This window comes from Nerophis ophidion, linkage group LG24, assembly GCF_033978795.1.
Source record: "Nerophis ophidion isolate RoL-2023_Sa linkage group LG24, RoL_Noph_v1.0, whole genome shotgun sequence".
Classification (NCBI taxonomy): domain Eukaryota; kingdom Metazoa; phylum Chordata; class Actinopteri; order Syngnathiformes; family Syngnathidae; genus Nerophis; species Nerophis ophidion.
This window is the reverse complement of record NC_084634.1, coordinates 719,860-745,692: the sequence shown is the minus strand read 5'-3', so window position 1 is coordinate 745,692 and position 25,833 is coordinate 719,860. Positions and strand designations below refer to the sequence as shown.

Here is a 25,833-nt window from a genome sequence, read left to right as displayed (position 1 = left end):
GGTATGGGGGTGTATTATTGGCCAATTACACATCTGTGAAGGCACCATTAAAGCTGAAAGGTACATACAGCTTTTGGAGCAACATATGTTGTTATCATGGACGCCCCTGCTTATTTCAGCAAGACGATGCCAAGCCAGGTGTTACAACAGCGTGGCTTCATACTAAAAGAGTGTGGGTACTAGACTGGCCTGCCTGTAGTCCAGACATTGAAAATATGTGCAGGCTAAAATATGAGGCAGAACAACTTAAGCTGTACATCAAGCAAGAATGGGAAAGAATTCCACTTCAAAAAAGTGTCTCCTCAGTTCCCAAAGCTGCACTGAGTGTTGTTGAAAGGAAAGGCCATGTAACACACTGGTAAAAATGCCTGCTTTTATGCCCATGTTCATGATTATTTGCAAAAAAGCAGAAAGTTTGTCAGTATATTCAATTGAATGTAAGTTTTTTTTATTTGGCATTTCCACAAGGTGACAACTTCACTGCTTTGGGCTCGTGTAGTTGTGTCAGCTTGTTGTTGTTGTTGTTGTGTTTCAGGCGAGACGTGAGCGTCACCTGCGATGTCTTCATGGAGACGATGCAGAGCGGCGGTGTGTTCGTAGCGGCCAGGGTGGATAAAGGAGGACAGTCCATCCGGAGCTCCAGGGGAATATTTTTCTGGGTCTTCTCAGACGGCACGTACCAAGTGACCAATGATCTGGGTGTGTAACTTTCTCCTGGTCTTACTTCTACTTGCCCTAGTTTGCAAACAGCAGAAGTAAATACAGCATAGCCTGTTGGGCTCCACGACAGAACAGACAGTAAAAGTAGTCATTGCTGGATGAATGATAGTCATGCACTTCTGACATCTTTATTGCAATATGAGCACCGCAAGTTGAGAGCTTGTCGACATAAAGTGAAGAATGCAGAGGGCTGGAGGAAGGAAACACTAAAGACACCAATAAACTTTGTTTCTACTCATCTGCACAGCTGGCCTCCTCATCCTGGCTGAAGGACAGTCTGGAAACATGCATCTCAGTGGCACACACTGTCACTCACCGTGCAGGTAGATGACATCACACACACCGTGCAGGTAGATGACATCACACACTGTCACTCACCATGCAGGTAGATGACATCACACACTGTCACTCAGCGCGTGGTGCAGGTAGATGACATCACACACACCGTGCAGGTAGATGACATCACACACTGTCACTCACCATGCAGGGTAGATGACATCACACACTGTCACTCACCGTGCAGGTAAGATGACATCACACACTGTCACTCACCGTGCAGGTAGATGGACATCACACACACCGTGCAGGTAGATGACATCACACACTGTCACTCACCATGCAGGTAGATGACATCACACACTGTCACTCACCGTGCAGGTAGATGACATCACACACTGTCACTCACCGTGCAGGTAGATGACATCACACACTGTCAACTCACCATGCAGGTAGATGACATCACACACTGTCACTCACCATGCAGGTAGATGACATCACACACTGTCACTCACCGTGCAGGTAGATGACATCACACACTGTCACTCACGTGCAGTGTAGATGACATCACACACTGTCACTCACCGTGCAGGTAGATGACATCACACACACGTGCAGGTAGATGACATCACACACTGTCACTCACCATGCAGGTAGATGACATCACACACTGTCACTCACCATGCAGGTAGATGACATCACACACTGTCACTCACCGTGCAGGTAGATGACATCACACACTGTCACTCACCGTGCAGGTAGATGACATCACACACTGTCACTCACCGTGCAGGTAGATGACATCACACACTGTCACTCACCGTGCAGGTAGATGACATCACACACTGTCACTCACCATGCAGGTAGATGACATCACACTCACTGTGCAGGTAGATGACATCACACACTGTCACTCACCATTCAGGTAGATGACATCACACACTGTCCACTCACCATGCAGGTAGATGACATCACACACTGTCACTCACCATGCAGGTAGATGACATCACACACTGTCACTCACCGTGCAGGTAGATGACATCACACACTGTCACTCACCGTGCAGGTAGATGACATCACACACTGTCACTCACCGTGCAGGTAGATGACATCACACACTGTCACTCACCGTGCAGGTAGATGACATCACACACTGTCACTCACCCGTGCAGGTAGATGACATCACACACTGTCACTCACCATGCAGGTAGATGACATCACACACTGTCACTCACCATGCAGGTAGATGACATCACACACTGTCACTCACCGTGCAGGTAGATGACATCACACACTGTCACTCACCGTGCAGGTAGATGACATCACACACTGTCACTCACCGTGCAGGTAGATGACATTACACACTGTCACTCACCGTGCAGGTAGATGACATCACACACTGTCACTCACCATGCAGGTAGATGACATCACACTCACTGTGCAGGTAGATGACATCACACACTGTCACTCACCATTCAGGTAGATGACATCACACACTGTCACTCACCATGCAGGTAGATGACATCACACACTGTCACTCACCGTGCAGGTAGATGACATCACACGACTGTCACTCACCGTGCAGGTAGATGACATCACACACTGTCACTCACCGTGCAGGTAGATGACATCACACACTGTCACTCACCGTGCAGGTAGATGACATCACACACTGTCACTCACCGTGCAGGTAGATGACATCACACACTGTCACTCACCATGCAGGTAGATGACATCACACACTGTCACTCACCGTGCAGGTAGATGACATCACACACACCGTGCAGGTAGATGACATCACACACTGTCACTCACCGTGCAGGTAGATGACATCACACACAACCGTGCAGGTAGATGACATCACACACACCGTGCAGGTAGATGACATCACACACACCGTGCAGGTAGATGACATCACACACACCGTGCAGGTAGATGACATCACACACACCGTGCAGGTAGATGACATCACACACACCGTGCAGGTAGATGACATCACACACACCGTGCAGGTAGATGACATCACACACACCGTGCAGGTAGATGACATCACACACACACGGTGCAGGTAGATGACATCACACTCACCGTGCAGGTAGATGACATCACACACACACTGTGCAGGTAGATGACATCACACACACACGGTGCAGGTAGATGACATCACACACACACCGTGCAGGTAGATGACATCACACACACCGTGCAGGTAGATGACATCACACACACCGTGCAGGTAGATGACATCACACACACCGTGCAGGTAGATGACATCACACACACCGTGCAGGTAGATGACATCACACACACTGTGCAGGTAGATGACATCACACACTGTCACTCACCGTGCAGGTAGATGACATCACACACACGGTGCAGGTAGATGACATCACACACACACCGTGCAGGTAGATGACATCACACACCGTGCAGGTAGATGACATCACACACTGTCACTCACCGTGCAGGTAGATGACATCACACACTGTCACACACCGTGCAGGTAGATGACATCACACACTGTCACTCACCGTGCAGGTAGATGACATCACACACTGTCACACACCGTGCAGGTAGATGACATCACACACTGTCACACACCGTGCAGGTAGATGACATCACACACTGTCACTCACCGTGCAGGTAGATGACATCACACACTGTCACTCACCGTGCAGGTAGATGACATCACACACTGTCACTCACCGTGCAGGTAGATGACATCACACACTGTCACACACCGTGCAGGTAGATGACATCACACACTGTCACTCACCGTGCAGGTAGATGACATCACACACTGTCACTCACCGTGCAGGTAGATGACATCACACACACTGTCACTCACCGTGCAGGTAGATGACATCACACTCACTGTCACTCACCGTGCAGGTAGATGACATCACACACTGTCACTCACCATGCAGGTAGATGACATCACACACTGTCACTCACCGTGCAGGTAGATGACATCACACACTGTCACTCACCATGCAGGTAGATGACATCACACACACTGTCACTCACCGTGCAGGTAGATGACATCACACACTGTCACTCACCATGCAGGTAGATGACATCACACACACTGTCACTCACCGTGCAGGTAGATGACATCACACACTGTCACTCACCGTGCAGGTAGATGACATCACACACACCGTGCAGGTAGATGACATCACACACTGTCACTCACCGTGCAGGTAGATGACATCACACACACCGTGCAGGTAGATGACATCACACACACCGTGCAGGTAGATGACATCACACACTGTCACTCACCGTGCAGGTAGATGACATCACACACACCGTGCAGGTAGATGACATCACACACTGTCACTCACCGTGCAGGTAGATGACATCACACACACCGTACAGGTAGATGACATCACACACACCGTGCAGGTAGATGACATCACACACTGTCACTCACCGTGCAGGTAGATGACATCACACACTGTCACTCACCGTGCAGGTAGATGACATCACACACACCGTGCAGGTAGATGACATCACACACACCGTGCAGGTAGATGACATCACACACTGTCACTCACCGTGCAGGTAGATGACATCACACACACCGTGCAGGTAGATGACATCACACACTGTCACTCACCGTGCAGGTAGATGACATCACACACACCGTACAGGTAGATGACATCACACACACCGTGCAGGTAGATGACATCACACACTGTCACACACCGTGCAGGTAGATGACATCACACACTGTCACTCACCGTGCAGGTAGATGACATCACACACTGTCACACACCGTGCAGGTAGATGACATCATACACTGTCACTCACCGTGCAGGTAGATGACATCACACACTGTCACTCACCGTGCAGGTAGATGACATCACACACTGTCACACACCGTGCAGGTAGATGACATCACACACTGTCACACACCGTGCAGGTAGATGACATCATACACTGTCACTCACCGTGCAGGTAGATGACATCACACACTGTCACTCACCGTGCAGGTAGATGACATCACACACACCGTACAGGTAGATGACATCACACACACCGTGCAGGTAGATGACATCACACACTGTCACACACCGTGCAGGTAGATGACATCACACACTGTCACTCACCGTGCAGGTAGATGACATCACACACTGTCACACACCGTGCAGGTAGATGACATCATACACTGTCACTCACCGTGCAGGTAGATGACATCACACACTGTCACTCACCGTGCAGGTAGATGACATCACACACACCGTGCAGGTAGATGACATCACACACACCGTGCAGGTAGATGACATCACACACTGTCACTCACCGTGCAGGTAGATGACATCACACACTGTCACTCACCGTGCAGGTAGATGACATCACACACTGTCACTCACCGTGCAGGTAGATGACATCACACACTGTCACTCACCGTGCAGGTAGATGACATCACACTCACTGTGCAGGTAGATGACATCACACTCACTGTGCAGGTAGATGACATCACACACTGTCACTCACCGTGCAGGTAGATGACATCACACACTGTCACTCACCGTGCAGGTAGATGACATCACACACTGTCACTCACCGTGCAGGTAGATGACATCACACACTGTCACTCACCGTGCAGGTAGATGACATCACACACTGTCACTCACCGTGCAGGTAGATGACATCACACTCACTGTGCAGGTAGATGACATCACACACTGTCACTCACCGTGCAGGTAGATGACATCACACACTGTCACTCACCGTGCAGGTAGATGACATCACACACTGTCACTCACCGTGCAGGTAGATGACATCACACACTGTCACTCACCGTGCAGGTAGATGACATCACACACACCGTGCAGGTAGATGACATCACACACTGTCACTCACCGTGCAGGTAGATGACATCACACACACTGTCACTCACCGTGCAGGTAGATGACATCACACTCACTGTCACTCACCGTGCAGGTAGATGACATCACACACTGTCACTCACCATGCAGGTAGATGACATCACACACTGTCACTCACCGTGCAGGTAGATGACATCACACACTGTCACTCACCGTGCAGGTAGATGACATCACACACTGTCACTCACCATGCAGGTAGATGACATCACACACTGTCACTCACCGTGCAGGTAGATGACATCACACACTGTCACTCACCATGCAGGTAGATGACATCACACACACTGTCACTCACCGTGCAGGTAGATGACATCACACACTGTCACTCACCGTGCAGGTAGATGACATCACACACACCGTGCAGGTAGATGACATCACACACTGTCACTCACCGTGCAGGTAGATGACATCACACACACCGTGCAGGTAGATGACATCACACACACCGTGCAGGTAGATGACATCACACACTGTCACTCACCATGCAGGTAGATGACATCACACACACACGGTGCAGGTAGATGACATCACACACACACACGGTGCAGGTAGATGACATCACACACTGTCACTCACCGTGCAGGTAGATGACATCACACACACGCTGCAGGTAGATGACATCACACACTGTCACTCACCGTGCAGGTAGATGACATCACACACACGGTGCAGGTAGATGACATCACACACACACTGTGCAGGTAGATGACATCACACACACGGTGCAGGTAGATGACATCACACACACGGTGCAGGTAGATGACATCACACACACACTGTGCAGGTAGATGACATCACCAATGTTTGTGTCCAGGGTGAAAGTGCATGTGGAGAGCTGGATGGACACCTCCTGTGGAAGACCAGTGTGGTCCAGGTCCCTGAGAATGGGTGGGCGGCCATAGGGACACTTTCCTTTCAACTGGCTCAGTTTGATAACTTTGCTGTCCAAGCACTAGAATCTTCATCAACAAGCCTTCATGGAATTGTGATGGACTGAACATGTCACAGCTGCTGACTCACAAGGCGCCAATGAACAGTTCTGATGAAGGTCAAATTATACCCTGGTACTTGATGAAGGTCAAATTATACCCTGGTACTTTATGAAGGTTAAATAATACCCTGGTACTTGATGAAGGTCAAATAATACCCTGGTACTTGATGAAGGTTAAATAATACCCTGGTACTTGATGAAGGTCAAATAATACCCTGGTACTTGATGAAGGTTAAATAATACCCTGGTACTTTATGAAGGTTAAATAATACCCTGGTACTTGATGAAGGTTAAATAATACCCTGGTACTTGATGAAGGTCAAATTATACCCTGGTACTTGATGAAGGTCAAATTATACCCTGGTACTTGATGAAGGTTAAATAATACCCTGGTACTTTATGAAGGTCAAATTATACCCTGGTACTTGATGAAGGTCAAATTATACCCTGGTACTTGATGAAGGTCAAATTATACCCTGGTACTTGATGAAGGTCAAATTATACCCTGGTACTTGATGAAGGTCAAATAATACCCTGGTACTTGATGAAGGTCAAATAATTTCCTATAAAATACTTTCAGGAGCGCCCATCTCCTGCTGCTTTACAGCAACTTTTTGGATGCTTCACAAGTCCTGAGTAGCACCAAGTCCCAAACCCTTCTCAAAGAACTGTAGGCTGGTAAGTCCAGACAACTTAGACCTTCCATATCCCAGGATCCACATTCAGTGGACAAAGACCAGGTGTATGTATGCAGTATATGTAAGTATACATATATGAGTACATATTATATTAATATCATGGATATATGACTAATAATGAATATAATTGAATATTAAGAATATGTGAAAGTTTGACTCCAACATTGATTACTTCCATGATGACCTCCTTAAAGTTTTTAATCAATCAAATACTAAGCAGCTAACATGGATGAGAGTGGAAAGACTGCTCGTGTTTTGTAACGGATTTAAACGGGTGTCATTTTGATTTTTTTTTTTCTTTCTGTTGTTGGACATTTTTTCATAATGTGCACAGTCCAATAAGCAGAGTGTGTTATGTGTGACCATGTTTGTCCTGCTTGATGCACCATGACTAGGGAAGGTTGTTTGGATTGGGTCGTATAAGTCAATGCTGTGCTGTTTTAATTGCAAGTTGAGGTAATTTGGTGACAAAATGGTATCTATCAGACCCCTGACTGATTGTATGTGACATGAATACACTGCTACTCACTTCTGTGTTTTGTTTGGCCCGTCTCTGAATACGCCGGTGGGTGGGGCCACAGTTTGCACACCCCTGCTCTAAACCCACATCGAAGGATCAACCGCGATAAACACGTGGCGGGATCAGCATGGCAGTGGAGAAAAGTCAAAGAAAGCCCGCGGTAAAGCTGCATGACTTGCATGAGATGGGTAAGTCCGGTACATGGTGATCAGTCAAGTCATTAAAACTGGAGAGAGCGGGTGTCCCTTCAAGTAGAACAAAGGCCAAGTCCTTCTGTTCCACTTAAAGGTAGAAACCACCCTAACACCCGCGATAGTGACGTGTTGAATGTTGGCAGAATCAAGCTGAAGCGAGTACAGTGGATAGTTTTGTGAGCAGTCAAACCCTGGCCAGGTAGTGACCCAAACACACGGGCCCAACTGCGTTCTGTTCCCTGGAGGAATTGTGGTGTCTTTGAGGGTGGTGTGATGGGTGGTGAGCCCAGGAGACGCCGAGAGGAATCGTCCAACAGAAAGTCAGCCTCGGACTAGAGCCACAGCTCTAGAAGAAGAAGTGTGCTGAAGTTCTTCATTCTGCTGTCCTGTGTTGAAATACCATTCCTTCTAGACCCCCTCCCTCCTTGTGCCGGACAGCCTGCACACCACTCACCTGATTTATTTGACTAGTCAACCTAGCAGCTTCTGTCATCCATTTGTGCCCGTAGACCTCCTACCCATGTCCTGGACCTTCTACCAGATGTTGCTAATGGCTTTAGTCTTCCTCCTAAACCCAACACCTACATTCTTTCCTGGGAACTCTCCGCAGTGCCGGTTGTGGACACGTGCACTTTGACCTCAGTAGAAGAATGCTTCTAATGCATGTCCGGGGAAGACCCAGGACACGTTGGGAAGACTATGTCTCCCGGCTGGCCTGGGAACGCCTCGGGATCCCCCGGGAAGAGCTGGACCAAGTGGCTGGGGAGAGGGAAGACTGGTCTTCTCTGCTTAGGCTGCTGCCCCCGTGACCTGACCTCGGATAAGCGGAAGAAGATGGATGGATGGATAGAAGAATGCTTCTAAAGGACAATCGTATAAGAAAATGATTCGTGATATAATTAACCACAGAAGTTTTTCCTTGCCTCCGTCGCCAAGTGTTTGCTCAGGTGAGTTTCAGTCAGAAGGTCGTGTGGTTGTTGACCTGCTTCTCCTCTCTTATTTTAATAATATTTTGTCATTTGATAGGGAAATCATAATACAGGTTCTGGGAAACAGCCCCCCCCCCCCCAAAAAAAAATACAATATATATATATATATATATACACATATATATATATTACAAAATACTAATTAAATTAAAAAATTCAGTTTGAGCAAATAAACCAAAACAAAACATTGTCCCTTTTTTCACATTTTTTTTTTGAAGTTCCTCCTCTGACTAACAAAATAAGTTAGTGAATCAGTTAGTAAAAGCACGTTAGAGCGGATGATATCATCATCATGTTCGTATCGGTCTGACACCGATACCGCCGTGCTCGACCGTCCGTGTCAGGGCGTGCGTGTTGAACGTCACGGCAACACAACACAACACAACACAACACAACGGCCAGGTCCTTGCCAGCAGCCAGCATGTCGTTACCGTCCAAGCTCCCGAATGGTTGTGATCCCAGTCCTGGTCCAAGTCCTCAGGTGTCTTCCCGCTCTGCTCCGTCCTTATGGCGGCTGCTCGGCAACAAACACAAAAAAGAGCGCAGGTTGGCCAAACCGCCGCCGACACCCAAACGTGTCTTTATCAACCACCTGGACTCCTACGCTGCCACAAACATCGGCCAGGTAAATATCAATAGAAATGTAAATAGAAATATAAATGTGAGTGTGAGGATAGAAGCTGCACACACGTGACGTCATCAGCTGCTTTCAACTCGCGCCAAACTTCATAAACCTCCAGATAGTTCAGTGGGGGCGTGGCCTCATTCATTCATGCAGTGGTTCTCAAGCGGGTTAGTGCGTCTGCCTCACAATACGAAGTTCCCGCAGTCTTGGGTTCAAATCCAGGCTCGGGATCTTTCTGTGTGGAGTTTGCATGTTCTCCCCGTGAATGCGTGGGTTCTACTCCGGCTTCCTCCCACCTCCAAAGACATGCACCTGGGGATAGGCCCCTCCCACCTCCAAAGACATGCACCTGGGGATAGGCCCCTCCCACCTCCAAAGACATGCACCTGGGGATAGGCCCCTCCCACCTCCAAAGACATGCACCTGGGGATAGGCCCCTCCCACCTCCAAAGACATGCACCTGGGGATAGGTTGATTGGCAACACTAAATGGTCCCTAGTGTGTGAATGTTGTCTATCTATCTGTGTTGGCCCTGTGATGAGGTGGCGACTTGTCCAGGGTGTACCACGCCTTCCGCCCAATTGTAGCTGAGATAGGCACCAGCGCCCCCCACGACCCCAAATGGGAATAAGCGGTAGAAAATGGATGGATATAACAGTGCAAAATATTGCTCATTTGTAGTGGTCTTTCTTCAACTATTTGGTAAAAAAGATATAAAAATAAGTAAAAAGTTGTTGAAAAATAAACAAGTGATTGAATTGTAAATGCATATTTCTCCACATAGAAGTAATCATCAACTTAAAGAGTCCTCTTTGGGGATTGTAATAGAGATCCATCTGGATTGTAATAGAGATCCATCTGGATTGTAATAGAGATCCATCTGGATTGTAATAGAGATCCATCTGGATTCATCAACTTACTTCTAAACATTTCTGCACAACAAAATAAATCTTTAACATCAATATTTATGGAAAAAATCTAGCTGTCAACACTGAATATTGCATTGTTGTATTTTTTTTCACACTTTATGAACTTACATTCATATTTTGTTGAAGTATTATTTAATAAATATATGTATAAAGGATACTTACATTGTTGCTATTTTTAGAATCATTTCAAAAAATCTCACGTCCCCCTTGTCATACCTTCAAGTACCCCCATTATTTTGAACCACTGCCTTAATATACAAGTTAGTGCATTTGAATAAATAGGCATAGCTCGGTTGGTAGAGTGGCCATGCCAGCAACTTGAGGGTTGCAGGTTCCATTCCCACGTGTGCCATCCTAGTTACTGCCGTTGTGTCCTTGGGCAAGACACTTGACCCACACTGCTTTAAATGTAACTTAGATATTGGCTCTCACTATGTAAAAAGCACTTTGAGTCACTTGAGAAAAGCGCTATATAAATATAATTCACACTAAACAACACACCTGTTGTCTATAGTAGTACAGCAGACATCAAGCACACCACCAAGTGCACTTCAAAATAAATATATATATCTATATACACATATATATTTTCTCCATACATGTCATGTATATATATGTATGTATGTATGTATATATTATTTTTTTCATAAATGTGTATATATATATATTTTCCCCCATACGTATGTGTATATATACACGCATATATACATATATATGTGTGTGTATGTATGTATGTATATATATATATATATATATATATATATATATGTGTGTGTGTATTTGTATGGATGTATGTATGTGTATATATGTATATACGTAGATGTATGTATACATAGATGAGGTGGCGACTTGTCCAGGGTATACCCTGCCTTCCGCCCAATTGTACCTGAGATAGGTGCCAGCGACCCCAAAAGGGAATAAGTGGTAGAAAATGGATGGATGTATACATATGTATGTATATGTATATATATATATATATATATGTATATATGTATGTATGTAGAGAGAGAGAGAATTCAACTGTTGTAAGTTATTTTTGTAAAGCATTTCCATGCAAGAAGTGAGTTGGGACATAGAAGTGTTGTGTTGTGTGACATAGAAGTGTTGTGTGACATAGAAGTGTTGTGTGACATAGAAGTGTTGTGTGACATCTTCCTGCTGGACATAGAAGTGTTGTGTGACATCTTCCTGTTGTGTGACATCTTCCTGCTGGACATAGAAGTGTTGTGTGACATCTTCCTGCTGGACATAGAAGTGTTGTGTGACATCTTCCTGCTGGACATAGAAGTGTTGTGTGACATAGAAGTGTTGTGTGACATCTTCCTGCTGGACATAGAAGTGTTGTGTGACATCTTCCTGCTGGACATAGAAGTGTTGTGTGACATCTTCCTGCTGGACATAGAAGTGTTGTGTGACATAGAAGTGTTGTGTGACATCTTCCTGCTGGACATAGAAGTGTTGTGTGACATAGAAGTGTTGTGTGACATCTTCCTGCTGGACATAGAAGTGTTGTGTGACATAGAAGTGTTGTGTGACATCTTCCTGCTGGACATAGAAGTGTTGTGTGACATAGAAGTGTTGTGTGACATCTTCCTGCTGGACATAGAAGTGTTGTGTGACATAGAAGTGTTGTGTGACATCTTCCTGCTGGACATAGAAGTGTTGTGTGACATAGAAGTGTTGTGTGACATCTTCCTGCTGGACATAGAAGTGTTGTGTGACATCTTCCTGCTGGACATAGAAGTGTTGTGTGACATCTTCCTGTTGTGTGACATCTTCCTGCTGGACATAGAAGTGTTGTGTGACATCTTCCTGTTGTGTGACATCTTCCTGCTGGACATAGAAGTGTTGTGTGACATCTTCCTGTTGTGTGACATCTTCCTGCTGGACATAGAAGTGTTGTGTGACATCTTCCTGTTGTGTGACATCTTCCTGCTGGACATAGAAGTGTTGTGTGACATAGAAGTGTTGTGTGACATCTTCATGCTGGACATAGAAGTGTTGTGTGACATCTTCCTGTTGTGTGACATCTTCCTGTTGTGTGACATCTTCCTGCTGGACATAGAAGTGTTGTGTGACATCTTCCTGTTGTGTGACATCTTCCTGCTGGACATAGAAGTGTTGTGTGACATAGAAGTGTTGTGTGACATCTTCCTGCTGGACATAGAAGTGTTGTGTGACATCTTCCTGTTGTGTGACATCTTCCTGCTGGACATAGAAGTGTTGTGTGACATCTTCCTGTTGTGTGACATCTTCCTGCTGGACATAGAAGTGTTGTGTGACATAGAAGTGTTGTGTGACATCTTCATGCTGGACATAGAAGTGTTGTGTGACATCTTCCTGTTGTGTGACATCTTCCTGTTGTGTGACATCTTCCTGTTGTGTGACATCTTCCTGTTGTGTAACATCTTCCTGCTGGACAGTGTCTGTCCAAACACACGCTGGAAGTTGATGCAAAGACGGAGACAGACGGGCAGAAAGTGAAAGAGACAGTATCAAGTTACCCGATGGTGGGCACCGTGTCCGAGGGTGCGGAGGAGGACCCGCCCTATGTGCTGGAAGTATACAAGGTAGGCAGAACCTTCTCACCTTTGACTGGAAGCAAACTAGCTTCTACTTCTTTGTGTGCAAGGACCTGAGTGAGGAGGAGCTTGTTGACAAGGTGATGGAGTGTGACATCATCATCTACAACATCACCCACAATCCTCAGCAGATCCCCCAGGCCAGCTACCTGCTGTCAGGTGAGCACTCGGCATCACCTGGGCTCAAGTGGCCATGGAAACACACTCCATGGCCACCTCAGCTCAGCCTCTTTTTTAGGAGCGCAGCAAAAACCCCATTGAGATGTTCTTCTATAGAAGAAAATACACTATATTGCCTAAAGTATTTGGCCACCCGCCTTGACTCACATGTGGACTTGAAGTGCCATCTTTCATTCCAACATGACTCTGCACCAGTGCACACTGCAAGATCCATAATGGCATGGATGACAGTCTGGTGTGGAGGAACTTGACTGGCCTGCACAGAGTCCTGACCTAAACCCCATAGATAAATTAGAAGGGAAACTGAGAGCCAGACCTTCTCCACCAACATCAGTGTGTCACCTCACCAATGTGCTTTTGGAAGAATGCTGGAGAATTGCTACAAAGACACTCTCTGCAACCTTGTGGACAGCCTTCCCAGAAGACTTGAAGCTGCAGTCCCGATCAAATGCATATTTCCTTCCAACAAATACAAATGTATTCATAAAGTACTTTTATGTATGTTGTGTCCTTGTCACTAACATCTGGTTACAAGTCTGGATGTTGTGTCCTTGTCACTAACATCTGGTTACAAGTCTGGATGTTGTGTCCTTGTCACTAACATCTGGTAACAAATCTGGACTGTTCATGTCTTTGTCAAGTCAGCAGGTAACAACATACCTGTCTGTGTATCTTCTTGTGTTGGCAGCCCTCCATGACAAAATATCACTATTTAGTAAACCAAAGATGTTCATCCTCATCTCCACCGTCATGACTTGGACCTGCAGTCAGCCAATCACCTCTGTAAGTACTTAGTACTCAGTTCCTCTCTAATATCAAGTGTCAATCACCTCTGTAAGTACTTAGTACTCAGTTCCACTCTAATATCAAGTGTCAATCACCTCTGTAAGTACTTAGTACTCAGTTCCACTCTGATATCAAGTGTCAATCACCTCTGTAAGTACTTAGTACTCAGTTCCACTCTAATATCAAGTGTCAAACACCTCTGTAAGTACTTAGTACTCAGTTCCACTCTGATATCAAGTGTCAATCACCTCTGTAAGTACTTAGTACTCAGTTCCACTCTGATATCAAGTGTCAATCACCTCTGTAAGTACTTAGTACTCAGTTCCACTCTAATATCAAGTGTCAAACACCTCTGTAAGTACTTAGTACTCAGTTCCACTCTAATATCAAGTGTCAAACACCTCTGTAAGTACTTAGTACTCAGTTCCACTCTAATATCAAGTGTCAATCACCTCTGTAAGTACTTAGTACTCAGTTCCACTCTAATATCAAGTGTCAAACACCTCTGTAAGTACTTAGTACTCAGTTCCTCTCTAATATCAAGTGTCAAACACCTCTTTAAGTACTCAGTACTCAGTTCCACTCTAATATCAAGTGTCAAACACCTCTGTAAGTACTTAGTACTCAGTTCCACTCTAATATCAAGTGTCAAACACCTCTGTAAGTACTTAGTACTCAGTTCCACTCTGATATCAAGTGTCAATCACCTCTGTAAGTACTTAGTACTCAGTTCCACTCTAATATCAAGTGTCAATCTTTGGGCGCCCTAACAGTGGAGTACCACTAGATGGAGCCCACTTACCACTAATTTGAGTGTCACCACTTTCGAGGACTATGGATTCAAGACAAGTCTGGTGTTCCAAAACCTGATTGCTAAACACCATCTAGACCGGAGAAAATGGAACTTTCCTACACGGAAGTGAGCAAACCAGGATTCCAACCTTGCATCTCCTTCCTCACTGTGAGGGCAATATCACAACCATCCCAGACTCAGATTCATCAACATGTCTTAAAGGAGCATATGTGATAGTGTCATGTCAAGTCATCATCATATGATATGTCATATCGATGCCCCGCCCTCCAGCGTTTGACCAATCAGAAAGTCTGAGTGTGTCACATCCAGGTTGCCATCTTAGTCTGACTACTGCCACTGGTAAGGTTACTAAACATGTCAGACCTTAGTCCATCTAAAAGTTACCATTCTCAACTTAGTCATGACAAAACCAGGATTTGATGCCTTTGAAAGATGGAGACCAAATATTCTTCATCGAAAAAACAGAAGCTGAAATGAAGAATTTAATTAAAATGTATTTATTATTCTTTACAATAAAAAAAATTAATTACTTGAACATTGATTTAAATTGTCAGGAAAGAAGAGGAAGGAATTTAAAAGGTAAAAAGGTATATGTGTTTAAAAATCCTAAAATCATTTTTAAGGTTGTATTTTTTTCTCTAAAATTGTCTTTCTGAAAGTTATAAGAAGCAAAGTAAAAAAATAAATGGATTTATTTAAACAAGGAAGACCAAGTCTATAAAATATTTTCTTGGATTTTCAAATTCTATTTGAGTTTTGTCTCTCTTAGAATTAAAAATGTCAAGAAAAGCGAGACCAGCTTGCTAGTAAATAAATAACATTTAAAAAATAGAGGCAGCTCACTGGTAAGTGCTGCTATTTGAGCTATTTTTAGAACAGGCCAGCGGGCAACTCATCTGGTCCTAACGGGCGACCTGGTGTTGGTGACCCCTGATGTACAGCAACTTATGTATTTTAGTGTCAGAAGTGGATATTTTTGTGTGAAAGTGGTGGAGTAAAAGGTAGTACTGATAAAGAATGTGGATGTTGTAAGACAGGTCCTGTCGTGTTGTGAGACAGGTCCTGTCGTGTTGTAAGACAGGACCTGTCTCACAACACGACAGGACCTGTCTCACAACACGACAGGACCTGTCTCACAACACGACAGGACCTGTTTCACAACACGTCCTGTCGTGTTGTGAGACAGGTCCCGTCATGTTCCACCTTTGTCTGTCATAGGACGACCTGGAGCTTCCTTTCACCGATGATGACTTTCGAAGAAGACAAGCACACCCAAACTTCCAGGAGCACCTGGAACTGGAAAAAAAAGTGGTTAAACTTGGCAAAAGTGTAAGTGACACCTTCTCTTCTTATTGTTGTCATCTCACACATCCACCTTCTCTTCTTATTGTTGTCATCTCACACATCCACCTTCTCTTCTTATTGTTGTCACCTCACACATCCACCTTCTCTTCTTATTGTTGTCATCTCACACATCCACCTTCTCTTCTTATTGTTGTCATCTCACACATCCACCTTCTCTTCTTATTGTTGTCATCTCACACATCCACCTTCTCTTCTTATTGTTGTCATCTCACACATCCACCTTCCCTTCTTATTGTTGTCATCTCACACATCCACCTTCCCTTCTTATTGTTGTCATCTCACACATCCACCTTCTCTTCTTATTGTTGTCATCTCACACATCCACCTTCTCTTCTTATTGTTGTCATCTCACACATCCACCTTCTCTTCTTATTGTTGTCATCTCACACATCCACCTCTTCTTATTGTTGTCATCTCACACATCCACCTTCTCTTCTTATTGTTGTCATCTCACACATCCACCTTCTCTTCTTATTGTTGTCATCTCACACATCCACCTTCTCTTCTTATTGTTGTCATCTCACACATCCACCTTCTCTTCTTATTGTTGTCATCTCACACATCCACCTTCTCTTCTTATTGTTGTCATCTCACACATCCACCTTCTCTTCTTATTGTTGTCATCTCACACATCCACCTTCTCTTCTTATTGTTGTCATCTCACACATCCACCTTCTCTTCTTATTGTTGTCACCTCACACATCCACCTTCTCTTCTTATTGTTGTCATCTCACACATCCACCTTCTCTTCTTATTGTTGTCATCTCACACATCCACCTTCTCTTCTTATTGTTGTCATCTCACACATCCACCTTCTCTTCTTATTGTTGTCATCTCACACATCCACCTTCTCTTCTTATTGTTGTCATCTCACACATCCACCTTCCCTTCTTATTGTTGTCATCTCACACATCCACCTTCTCTTCTTATTGTTGTCATCTCACACATCCACCTTCCCTTCTTATTGTTGTCATCTCACACATCCACCTTCTCTTCTTATTGTTGTCATCTCACACATCCACCTTCTCTTCTTATTGTTGTCATCTCACACATCCACCTTCTCTTCTTATTGTTGTCATCTCACACATCCACCTTCTCTTCTTATTGTTGTCATCTCACACATCCACCTTCTCTTCTTATTGTTGTCATCTCACACATCCACCTTCTCTTCTTATTGTTGTCACCTCACACATCCACCTTCTCTTCTTATTGTTGTCATCTCACACATCCACCTTCTCTTCTTATTGTTGTCATCTCACACATCCACCTTCTCTTCTTATTGTTGTCATCTCACACATCCACCTTCTCTTCTTATTGTTGTCACCTCACACATCCACCTTCTCTTCTTATTGTTGTCATCTCACACATCCACCTTCTCTTCTTATTGTTGTCATCTCACACATCCACCTTCTCTTCTTATTGTTGTCATCTCACACATCCACCTTCTCTTCTTATTGTTGTCATCTCACACATCCACCTTCCCTTCTTATTGTTGTCATCTCACACATCCACCTTCCCTTCTTATTGTTGTCATCTCACACATCCACCTTCTCTTCTTATTGTTGTCATCTCACACATCCACCTTCTCTTCTTATTGTTGTCATCTCACACATCCACCTTCTCTTCTTATTGTTGTCATCTCACACATCCACCTCTTCTTATTGTTGTCATCTCACACATCCACCTTCTCTTCTTATTGTTGTCATCTCACACATCCACCTTCTCTTCTTATTGTTGTCATCTCACACATCCACCTTCTCTTCTTATTGTTGTCATCTCACACATCCACCTTCTCTTCTTATTGTTGTCATCTCACACATCCACCTTCTCTTCTTATTGTTGTCATCTCACACATCCACCTTCTCTTCTTATTGTTGTCATCTCACACATCCACCTTCTCTTCTTATTGTTGTCATCTCACACATCCACCTTCTCTTCTTATTGTTGTCACCTCACACATCCACCTTCTCTTCTTATTGTTGTCATCTCACACATCCACCTTCTCTTCTTATTGTTGTCATCTCACACATCCACCTTCTCTTCTTATTGTTGTCATCTCACACATCCACCTTCTCTTCTTATTGTTGTCATCTCACACATCCACCTTCTCTTCTTATTGTTGTCATCTCACACATCCACCTTCCTTCTTATTGTTGTCATCTCACACATCCACCTTCTCTTCTTATTGTTGTCATCTCACACATCCACCTTCCCTTCTTATTGTTGTCATCTCACACATCCACCTTCTCTTCTTATTGTTGTCATCTCACACATCCACCTTCTCTTCTTATTGTTGTCATCTCACACATCCACCTTCTCTTCTTATTGTTGTCATCTCACACATCCACCTTCTCTTCTTATTGTTGTCATCTCACACATCCACCTTCTCTTCTTATTGTTGTCATCTCACACATCCACCTTCTCTTCTTATTGTTGTCACCTCACACATCCACCTTCTCTTCTTATTGTTGTCATCTCACACATCCACCTTCTCTTCTTATTGTTGTCATCTCACACATCCACCTTCTCTTCTTATTGTTGTCATCTCACACATCCACCTTCTCTTCTTATTGTTGTCATCTCACACATCCACCTTCCCTTCTTATTGTTGTCATCTCACACATCCACCTTCTCTTCTTATTGTTGTCATCTCACACATCCACCTTCTCTTCTTATTGTTGTCATCTCACACATCCACCTTCTCTTCTTATTGTTGTCATCTCACACATCCACCTTCCCTTCTTATTGTTGTCATCTCACACATCCACCTTCCCTTCTTATTGTTGTCATCTCACACATCCACCTTCTCTTCTTATTGTTGTCATCTCACACATCCACCTTCTCTTCTTATTGTTGTCATCTCACACATCCACCTTCCCTTCTTATTGTTGTCATCTCACACATCCACCTTCCCTTCTTATTGTTGTCATCTCACACATCCACCTTCCCTTCTTATTGTTGTCATCTCACACATCCACCTTCTCTTCTTATTGTTGTCATCTCACACATCCACCTTCCCTTCTTATTGTTGTCATCTCACACATCCACCTTCCCTTCTTATTGTTGTCATCTCACACATCCACCTTCTCTTCTTATTGTTGTCATCTCACACATCCACCTTCCCTTCTTATTGTTGTCATCTCACACATCCACCTTCCCTTCTTATTGTTGTCATCTCACACATCCACCTTCCCTTCTTATTGTTGTCATCTCACACATCCACCTTCTCTTCTTATTGTTGTCATCTCACACATCCACCTTCTCTTCTTATTGTTGTCACCTCACACATCCACCTTCTCTTCTTATTGTTGTCATCTCACACATCCACCTTCTCTTCTTATTGTTGTCATCTCACACATCCACCTTCTCTTCTTATTGTTGTCATCTCACACATCCACCTTCTCTTCTTATTGTTGTCATCTCACACATCCACCTTCTCTTCTTATTGTTGTCATCTCACACATCCACCTTCCCTTCTTATTGTTGTCATCTCACACATCCACCTTCTCTTCTTATTGTTGTCATCTCACACATCCACCTTCCCTTCTTATTGTTGTCATCTCACACATCCACCTTCTCTTCTTATTGTTGTCATCTCACACATCCACCTTCTCTTCTTATTGTTGTCATCTCACACATCCACCTTCTCTTCTTATTGTTGTCATCTCACACATCCACCTTCTCTTCTTATTGTTGTCATCTCACACATCCACCTTCTCTTCTTATTGTTGTCATCTCACACATCCACCTTCTCTTCTTATTGTTGTCACCTCACACATCCACCTTCTCTTCTTATTGTTGTCATCTCACACATCCACCTTCTCTTCTTATTGTTGTCATCTCACACATCCACCTTCTCTTCTTATTGTTGTCATCTCACACATCCACCTTCTCTTCTTATTGTTGTCATCTCACACATCCACCTTCTCTTCTTATTGTTGTCATCTCACACATCCACCTTCCCTTCTTATTGTTGTCATCTCACACATCCACCTTCCCTTCTTATTGTTGTCATCTCACACATCCACCTTCTCTTCTTATTGTTGTCATCTCACACATCCACCTTCTCTTCTTATTGTTGTCATCTCACACATCCACCTTCCCTTCTTATTGTTGTCATCTCACACATCCACCTTCCCTTCTTATTGTTGTCATCTCACACATCCACCTTCCCTTCTTATTGTTGTCATCTCACACATCCACCTTCTCTTCTTATTGTTGTCATCTCACACATCCACCTTCCCTTCTTATTGTTGTCATCTCACACATCCACCTTCCCTTCTTATTGTTGTCATCTCACACATCCACCTTCTCTTCTTATTGTTGTCATCTCACACATCCACCTTCCCTTCTTATTGTTGTCATCTCACACATCCACCTTCCCTTCTTATTGTTGTCATCTCACACATCCACCTTCCCTTCTTATTGTTGTCATCTCACACATCCACCTTCTCTTCTTATTGTTGTCATCTCACACATCCACCTTCTCTTCTTATTGTTGTCATCTCACACATCCACCTTCTCTTCTTATTGTTGTCATCTCACACATCCACCTTCCCTTCTTATTGTTGTCATCTCACACATCTACCTTCCCTTCTTATTGTTGTCATCTCACACATCCACCTTCCCTTCTTATTGTTGTCATCTCACACATCCACCTTCCCTTCTTATTGTTGTCATCTCACACATCCACCTTCTCTTCTTATTGTTGTCATCTCACACATCCACCTTCCCTTCTTATTGTTGTCATCTCACACATCCACCTTCCTTGTTATTGTTGTCATCTCACACATCCACCTTCCCTTCTTATTGTTGTCATCTCACACATCCACCTTCCCTTCTTATTGTTGTCATCTCACACATCCACCTTCTCTTCTTATTGTTGTCATCTCACACATCCACCTTCCCTTCTTATTGTTGTCATCTCACACATCCACCTTCCCTTCTTATTGTTGTCATCTCACACATCCACCTTCCCTTCTTATTGTTGTCATCTCACACATCCACCTTCTCTTCTTATTGTTGTCATCTCACACATCCACCTTCTCTTCTTATTGTTGTCATCTCACACATCCACCTTCTCTTCTTATTGTTGTCATCTCACACATCCACCTTCCCTTCTTATTGTTGTCATCTCACACATCCACCTTCCCTTCTTATTGTTGTCATCTCACACATCCACCTTCCCTTCTTATTGATGTCATCTCACACATCCACCTTCCTTGTTATTGTTGTAGAAGAATGTGGAGCACATAATCCTAGACAGCCTGACCTTCATGCTGTTATACACTCTGCATGTTTGTGAGCAGCACAATCATCCAACTAATGAGAGCATGAATCGTCTGACAGTGGACTTTGCTTTCAGGACAGAAGAATGTTTGCCACGTATGTTGTGGCCTCCGGACTTCAGTACGGAATGGGAGAGCAGGTCTTCCATTTCTTCTTCAAGGTGAGACTTTGCAATCATGACTTTTTCCTCTTCCATCTTCTTCTTGGAATCCTTCAAAATACCATTTTTATTTTGCAAAGTCCTGCCAGAAGCACTTATTTATTTCAGTCAATTCTATTCAACTTCAGGCTGTTGTTGTTCATTAAGTACACTCAACACTCCATCCACACTTGGCTTGGTAAAGCAGAGACATGGAGTACACTCAACACTCCATCCACACTTGACTTGGTAAAGCAGAGACATGAAGTACACTCAACACTCCATCCACACTTGGCTTGGTAAAGCAGAGACATGATGTACACTCAACACTCCATCCACACTTGACTTGGTAAAGCAGAGACATGATGTACACTCAACACTCCATCCACACTTGGCTTGGTAAAGCAGAGACATGAAGTACACTCAACACTCCATCCACACTTGACTTGGTAAAGCAGAGACATGATGTACACTCAACACTCCATCCACACTTGGCTTGGTAAAGCAGAGACATGAAGTACACTCAACACTCCATCCACACTTGGCTTGGTAAAGCAGAGACATGAAGTACACTCAACACTCCATCCACACTTGGCTTGGTAAAGCAGAGACATGAAGTACACTCAACACTCCATCCACACTTGGCTTGGTAAAGCAGAGACATGATGTACACTCAACACTCCATCCACACTTGGCTTGGTAAAGCAGAGACATGAAGTACACTCAACATTCTATCCACACTTGGCTTGGTAAAGCAGAGACAAGACGTTAGGAATGGTCATGACTCCTACCTGTTTGCACAGGTCAGTGTAGTACGTACACAAAGACCTGTAATAGGTTATTACTCTTATTGCTGGTCCGTCTTATGGAATTTATAACAAGAAGACAACCGTTAGCTTCATAGTTTAGCCTGGAAGTAGTAATAATAACAGCAACTCAGACAACATCATACATCATTGCAGCAAATAGTCAGCATCCTTGAAGCAAATAGTCAGCATAATACATCATTGCAGCAAATAGTCAATATCATTCATCATTGCAGCAAATAGTCTACATCATTGCAGCAAATAGTCAACATCCTTGAAGCAAATAGTCAGCATAATACATCATTGTAGCAAATAGTCAACATCATTCATCATTGCAGCAAATAGTCTACATCATTGCAGCACAGTCAACATCATACATCATTGCAGCAAATAGTCAACATAATACATCATTGCAGCAAATAGTCAACATCATACATCATTGCAGCAAACAGTCAGCATCATACATCATTGCAGCAAACAGTCAACATCATACATCATTGCAGCAAACAGTCAACATCATACATCATTGCAGCAAACAGTCAGCATCATACATCATTGCAGCAAACAGTCAACATCATACATCATTGCAGCAAACAGTCAACATCATACATCATTGCAGCAAACAGTCAACATCATACATCATTGCAGCAAACAGTCAACATCATACATCATTGCAGCAAACAGTCAACATCATACATCATTACAGCAAACAGTCAACATCATACATCATTGCAGCAAATAGTCAACATCATACATCATTGCAGCAAACAGTCAACATCATACATCATTGCAGCAAACAGTCAACATCATACAACATTACAGCAAACAGTCAACATCATACATCATTGCAGCAAACAGTCAACATCATACATCATTGCAGCAAACAGTCAACATCATACATCATTGCAGCAAACAGTCAACATCATACATCATTGCAGCAAACAGTCAACATCATACATCATTGCAGCAAACAGTCAACATCATACATCATTACAGCAAACAGTCAACATCATACATCATTGCAGCAAATAGTCAACATCATACATCATTGCAGCAAACAGTCAACATCATACATCATTGCAGCAAACAGTCAACATCATACAACATTACAGCAAACAGTCAACATCATACATCATTGCAGCAAACAGTCAACATCATACATCATTGCAGCAAACAGTCAACATCATACATCATTGCAGCAAATAGTCAACATCATACATCATTGCAGCAAATAGTCAGCATCGTACATCATTGCAGCAAATAGTCAACATCGTACATCATTGCAGCAAATAGTCAACATCATACATCATTGCAGCAAACAATCAGCATCATACATCATTGCAGCAAACAGTCAACATCATACATCATTGCAGCAAATAGTCAGCATCATACATCATTGCAGCAAATAGTCAACATCATACATCATTGCAGCAAACAATCAGCATCATACATCATTGCAGCAAACAGTCAACATCATACATCATTGCAGCAAATAGTCAGCATCATACATCATTGCAGCAAATAGTCAACATCATACATCATTGCAGCAAATAGTCAGCATCATACATCATTGCAGCAAATAGTCAGCATCATACATCATTGCAGCAAATAGTCAGCATCATACATCATTGCAGCAAATAGTCAACATCATACATCATTGCAGCAAATAGTCAACATCATACATCATTGCAGCAAACAGTCAACATCATACATCATTGCAGCAAACAATCAACATCATACATCATTGCAGCAAACAGTCAACATCATACATCATTGCAGCAAACAATCAACATCATACAGCATTGCAGCAAACAGTCAACATCATACATCATTGCAGCAAACAATCAACATCATACATCATTGCAGCAAACAGTCAACATCATACATCATTGCAGCAAACAGTCAACATCATACAGCATTGCAGCAAACAGTCAACATCATACATCATTGCAGCAAATAGTCAACATCATACATCATTGCAGCAAACAGTCAACATCATACATCATTGCAGCAAACAGTCAGCATCATACATCATTGCAGCAAACAATCAACATCAAACATCATTGCAGCAAATTGTTCCAAAATGGATTACATTCATTTCTGTTCTCAACATTCTACACACAATACTCCTTAATGACAAGGATTGTTTTAATATATATATTTTTAACATTTTGCAACGCTATTAAAACAAAAACAAATCACATGTACATAAGTATTTGCTCAATGATGCACCTTTGGCAGGAATTACAGCCTCAAGTCTTAATGAATGTCACACATACCTGTGGGCAGTTTCAACCTTTCCTCTCTGCAGCAGCGTGTCACGCTCCATCAAGTTAGATGGGAAGTGCTGGTTTTCATCCAGGATGTTTCTGTACATTGCTGCATTCATCTTTCCCTCCATCATGACTAGTCTCCCAGTTCCCGGCGCTGACAACCACCCCCCCAGCATGACTATGTTTGACTGACAGTCCACCCCCCCCAGCATGACTATGTTTGACTGACAGTCCACCCCCCCCCAGCATGACTATGTTTGACTGACAGTCCACCCCCCCCCAGCATGACTATGTTTGACTGACAGTTCCCCCCCCCAGCATGACTATGTTTGACTGACAGTCCACCCCCCCCCAGCATGACTATGTTTGACTGACAGTCCCCCCCCAGCATGACTATGTTTGACTGACAGTCCCCCCCCCCAGCATGACTATGTTTGACTGACAGTCCACCCCCCCCCAGCATGACTATGTTTGACTGACAGTCCACCCCCCCCCAGCATGACTATGTTTGACTGACAGTCCCCCCCCCCAGCATGACTATGTTTGACTGACAGTCCACCCCCCCCCAGCATGACTATGTTTGACTGACAGTCCCCCCCCCCAGCATGACTATGTTTGACTGACAGTCCCCCCCCAGCATGACTATGTTTGACTGACAGTCCCCCCCCCCAGCATGACTATGTTTGACTGACAGTCCACCCCCCCCCAGCATGACTATGTTTGACTGACAGTCCCCCCCCCCAGCATGACTATGTTTGA

The 25,833-nt window shown here is 43.9% G+C and overlaps 2 protein-coding genes across 2 annotated transcripts in view; both read left to right on the top strand.

The window, feature by feature from the left end:
* Nucleotides 1-8,117, top strand: part of LOC133542355 (galactocerebrosidase-like) — a 41,475-nt gene extending 33,358 nt beyond the window's left edge. The window contains 5 exon segments of the mRNA XM_061886410.1: nt 536-699; nt 968-1,000; nt 1,003-1,043; nt 6,709-7,116; nt 7,204-8,117. Of these exon segments, the coding sequence (XP_061742394.1) occupies nt 536-699; nt 968-1,000; nt 1,003-1,043; nt 6,709-6,891 (421 nt within the window). The 3' untranslated portion in view covers nt 6,892-7,116; nt 7,204-8,117.
* A 1,590-nt stretch (nt 8,118-9,707) lies between these two features.
* The window catches only part of LOC133542354 (adenylate kinase 7-like), a 50,107-nt gene continuing 33,981 nt past the window's right edge, over nt 9,708-25,833 (top strand). The window contains exons 1-6 of the mRNA XM_061886409.1: nt 9,708-9,911; nt 13,264-13,410; nt 13,473-13,581; nt 14,291-14,385; nt 16,421-16,531; nt 21,933-22,016. Coding sequence (XP_061742393.1) covers nt 9,708-9,911; nt 13,264-13,410; nt 13,473-13,581; nt 14,291-14,385; nt 16,421-16,531; nt 21,933-22,016 — 750 coding nt within the window. The remainder of the gene's footprint in view (nt 9,912-13,263; nt 13,411-13,472; nt 13,582-14,290; nt 14,386-16,420; nt 16,532-21,932; nt 22,017-25,833) is intronic.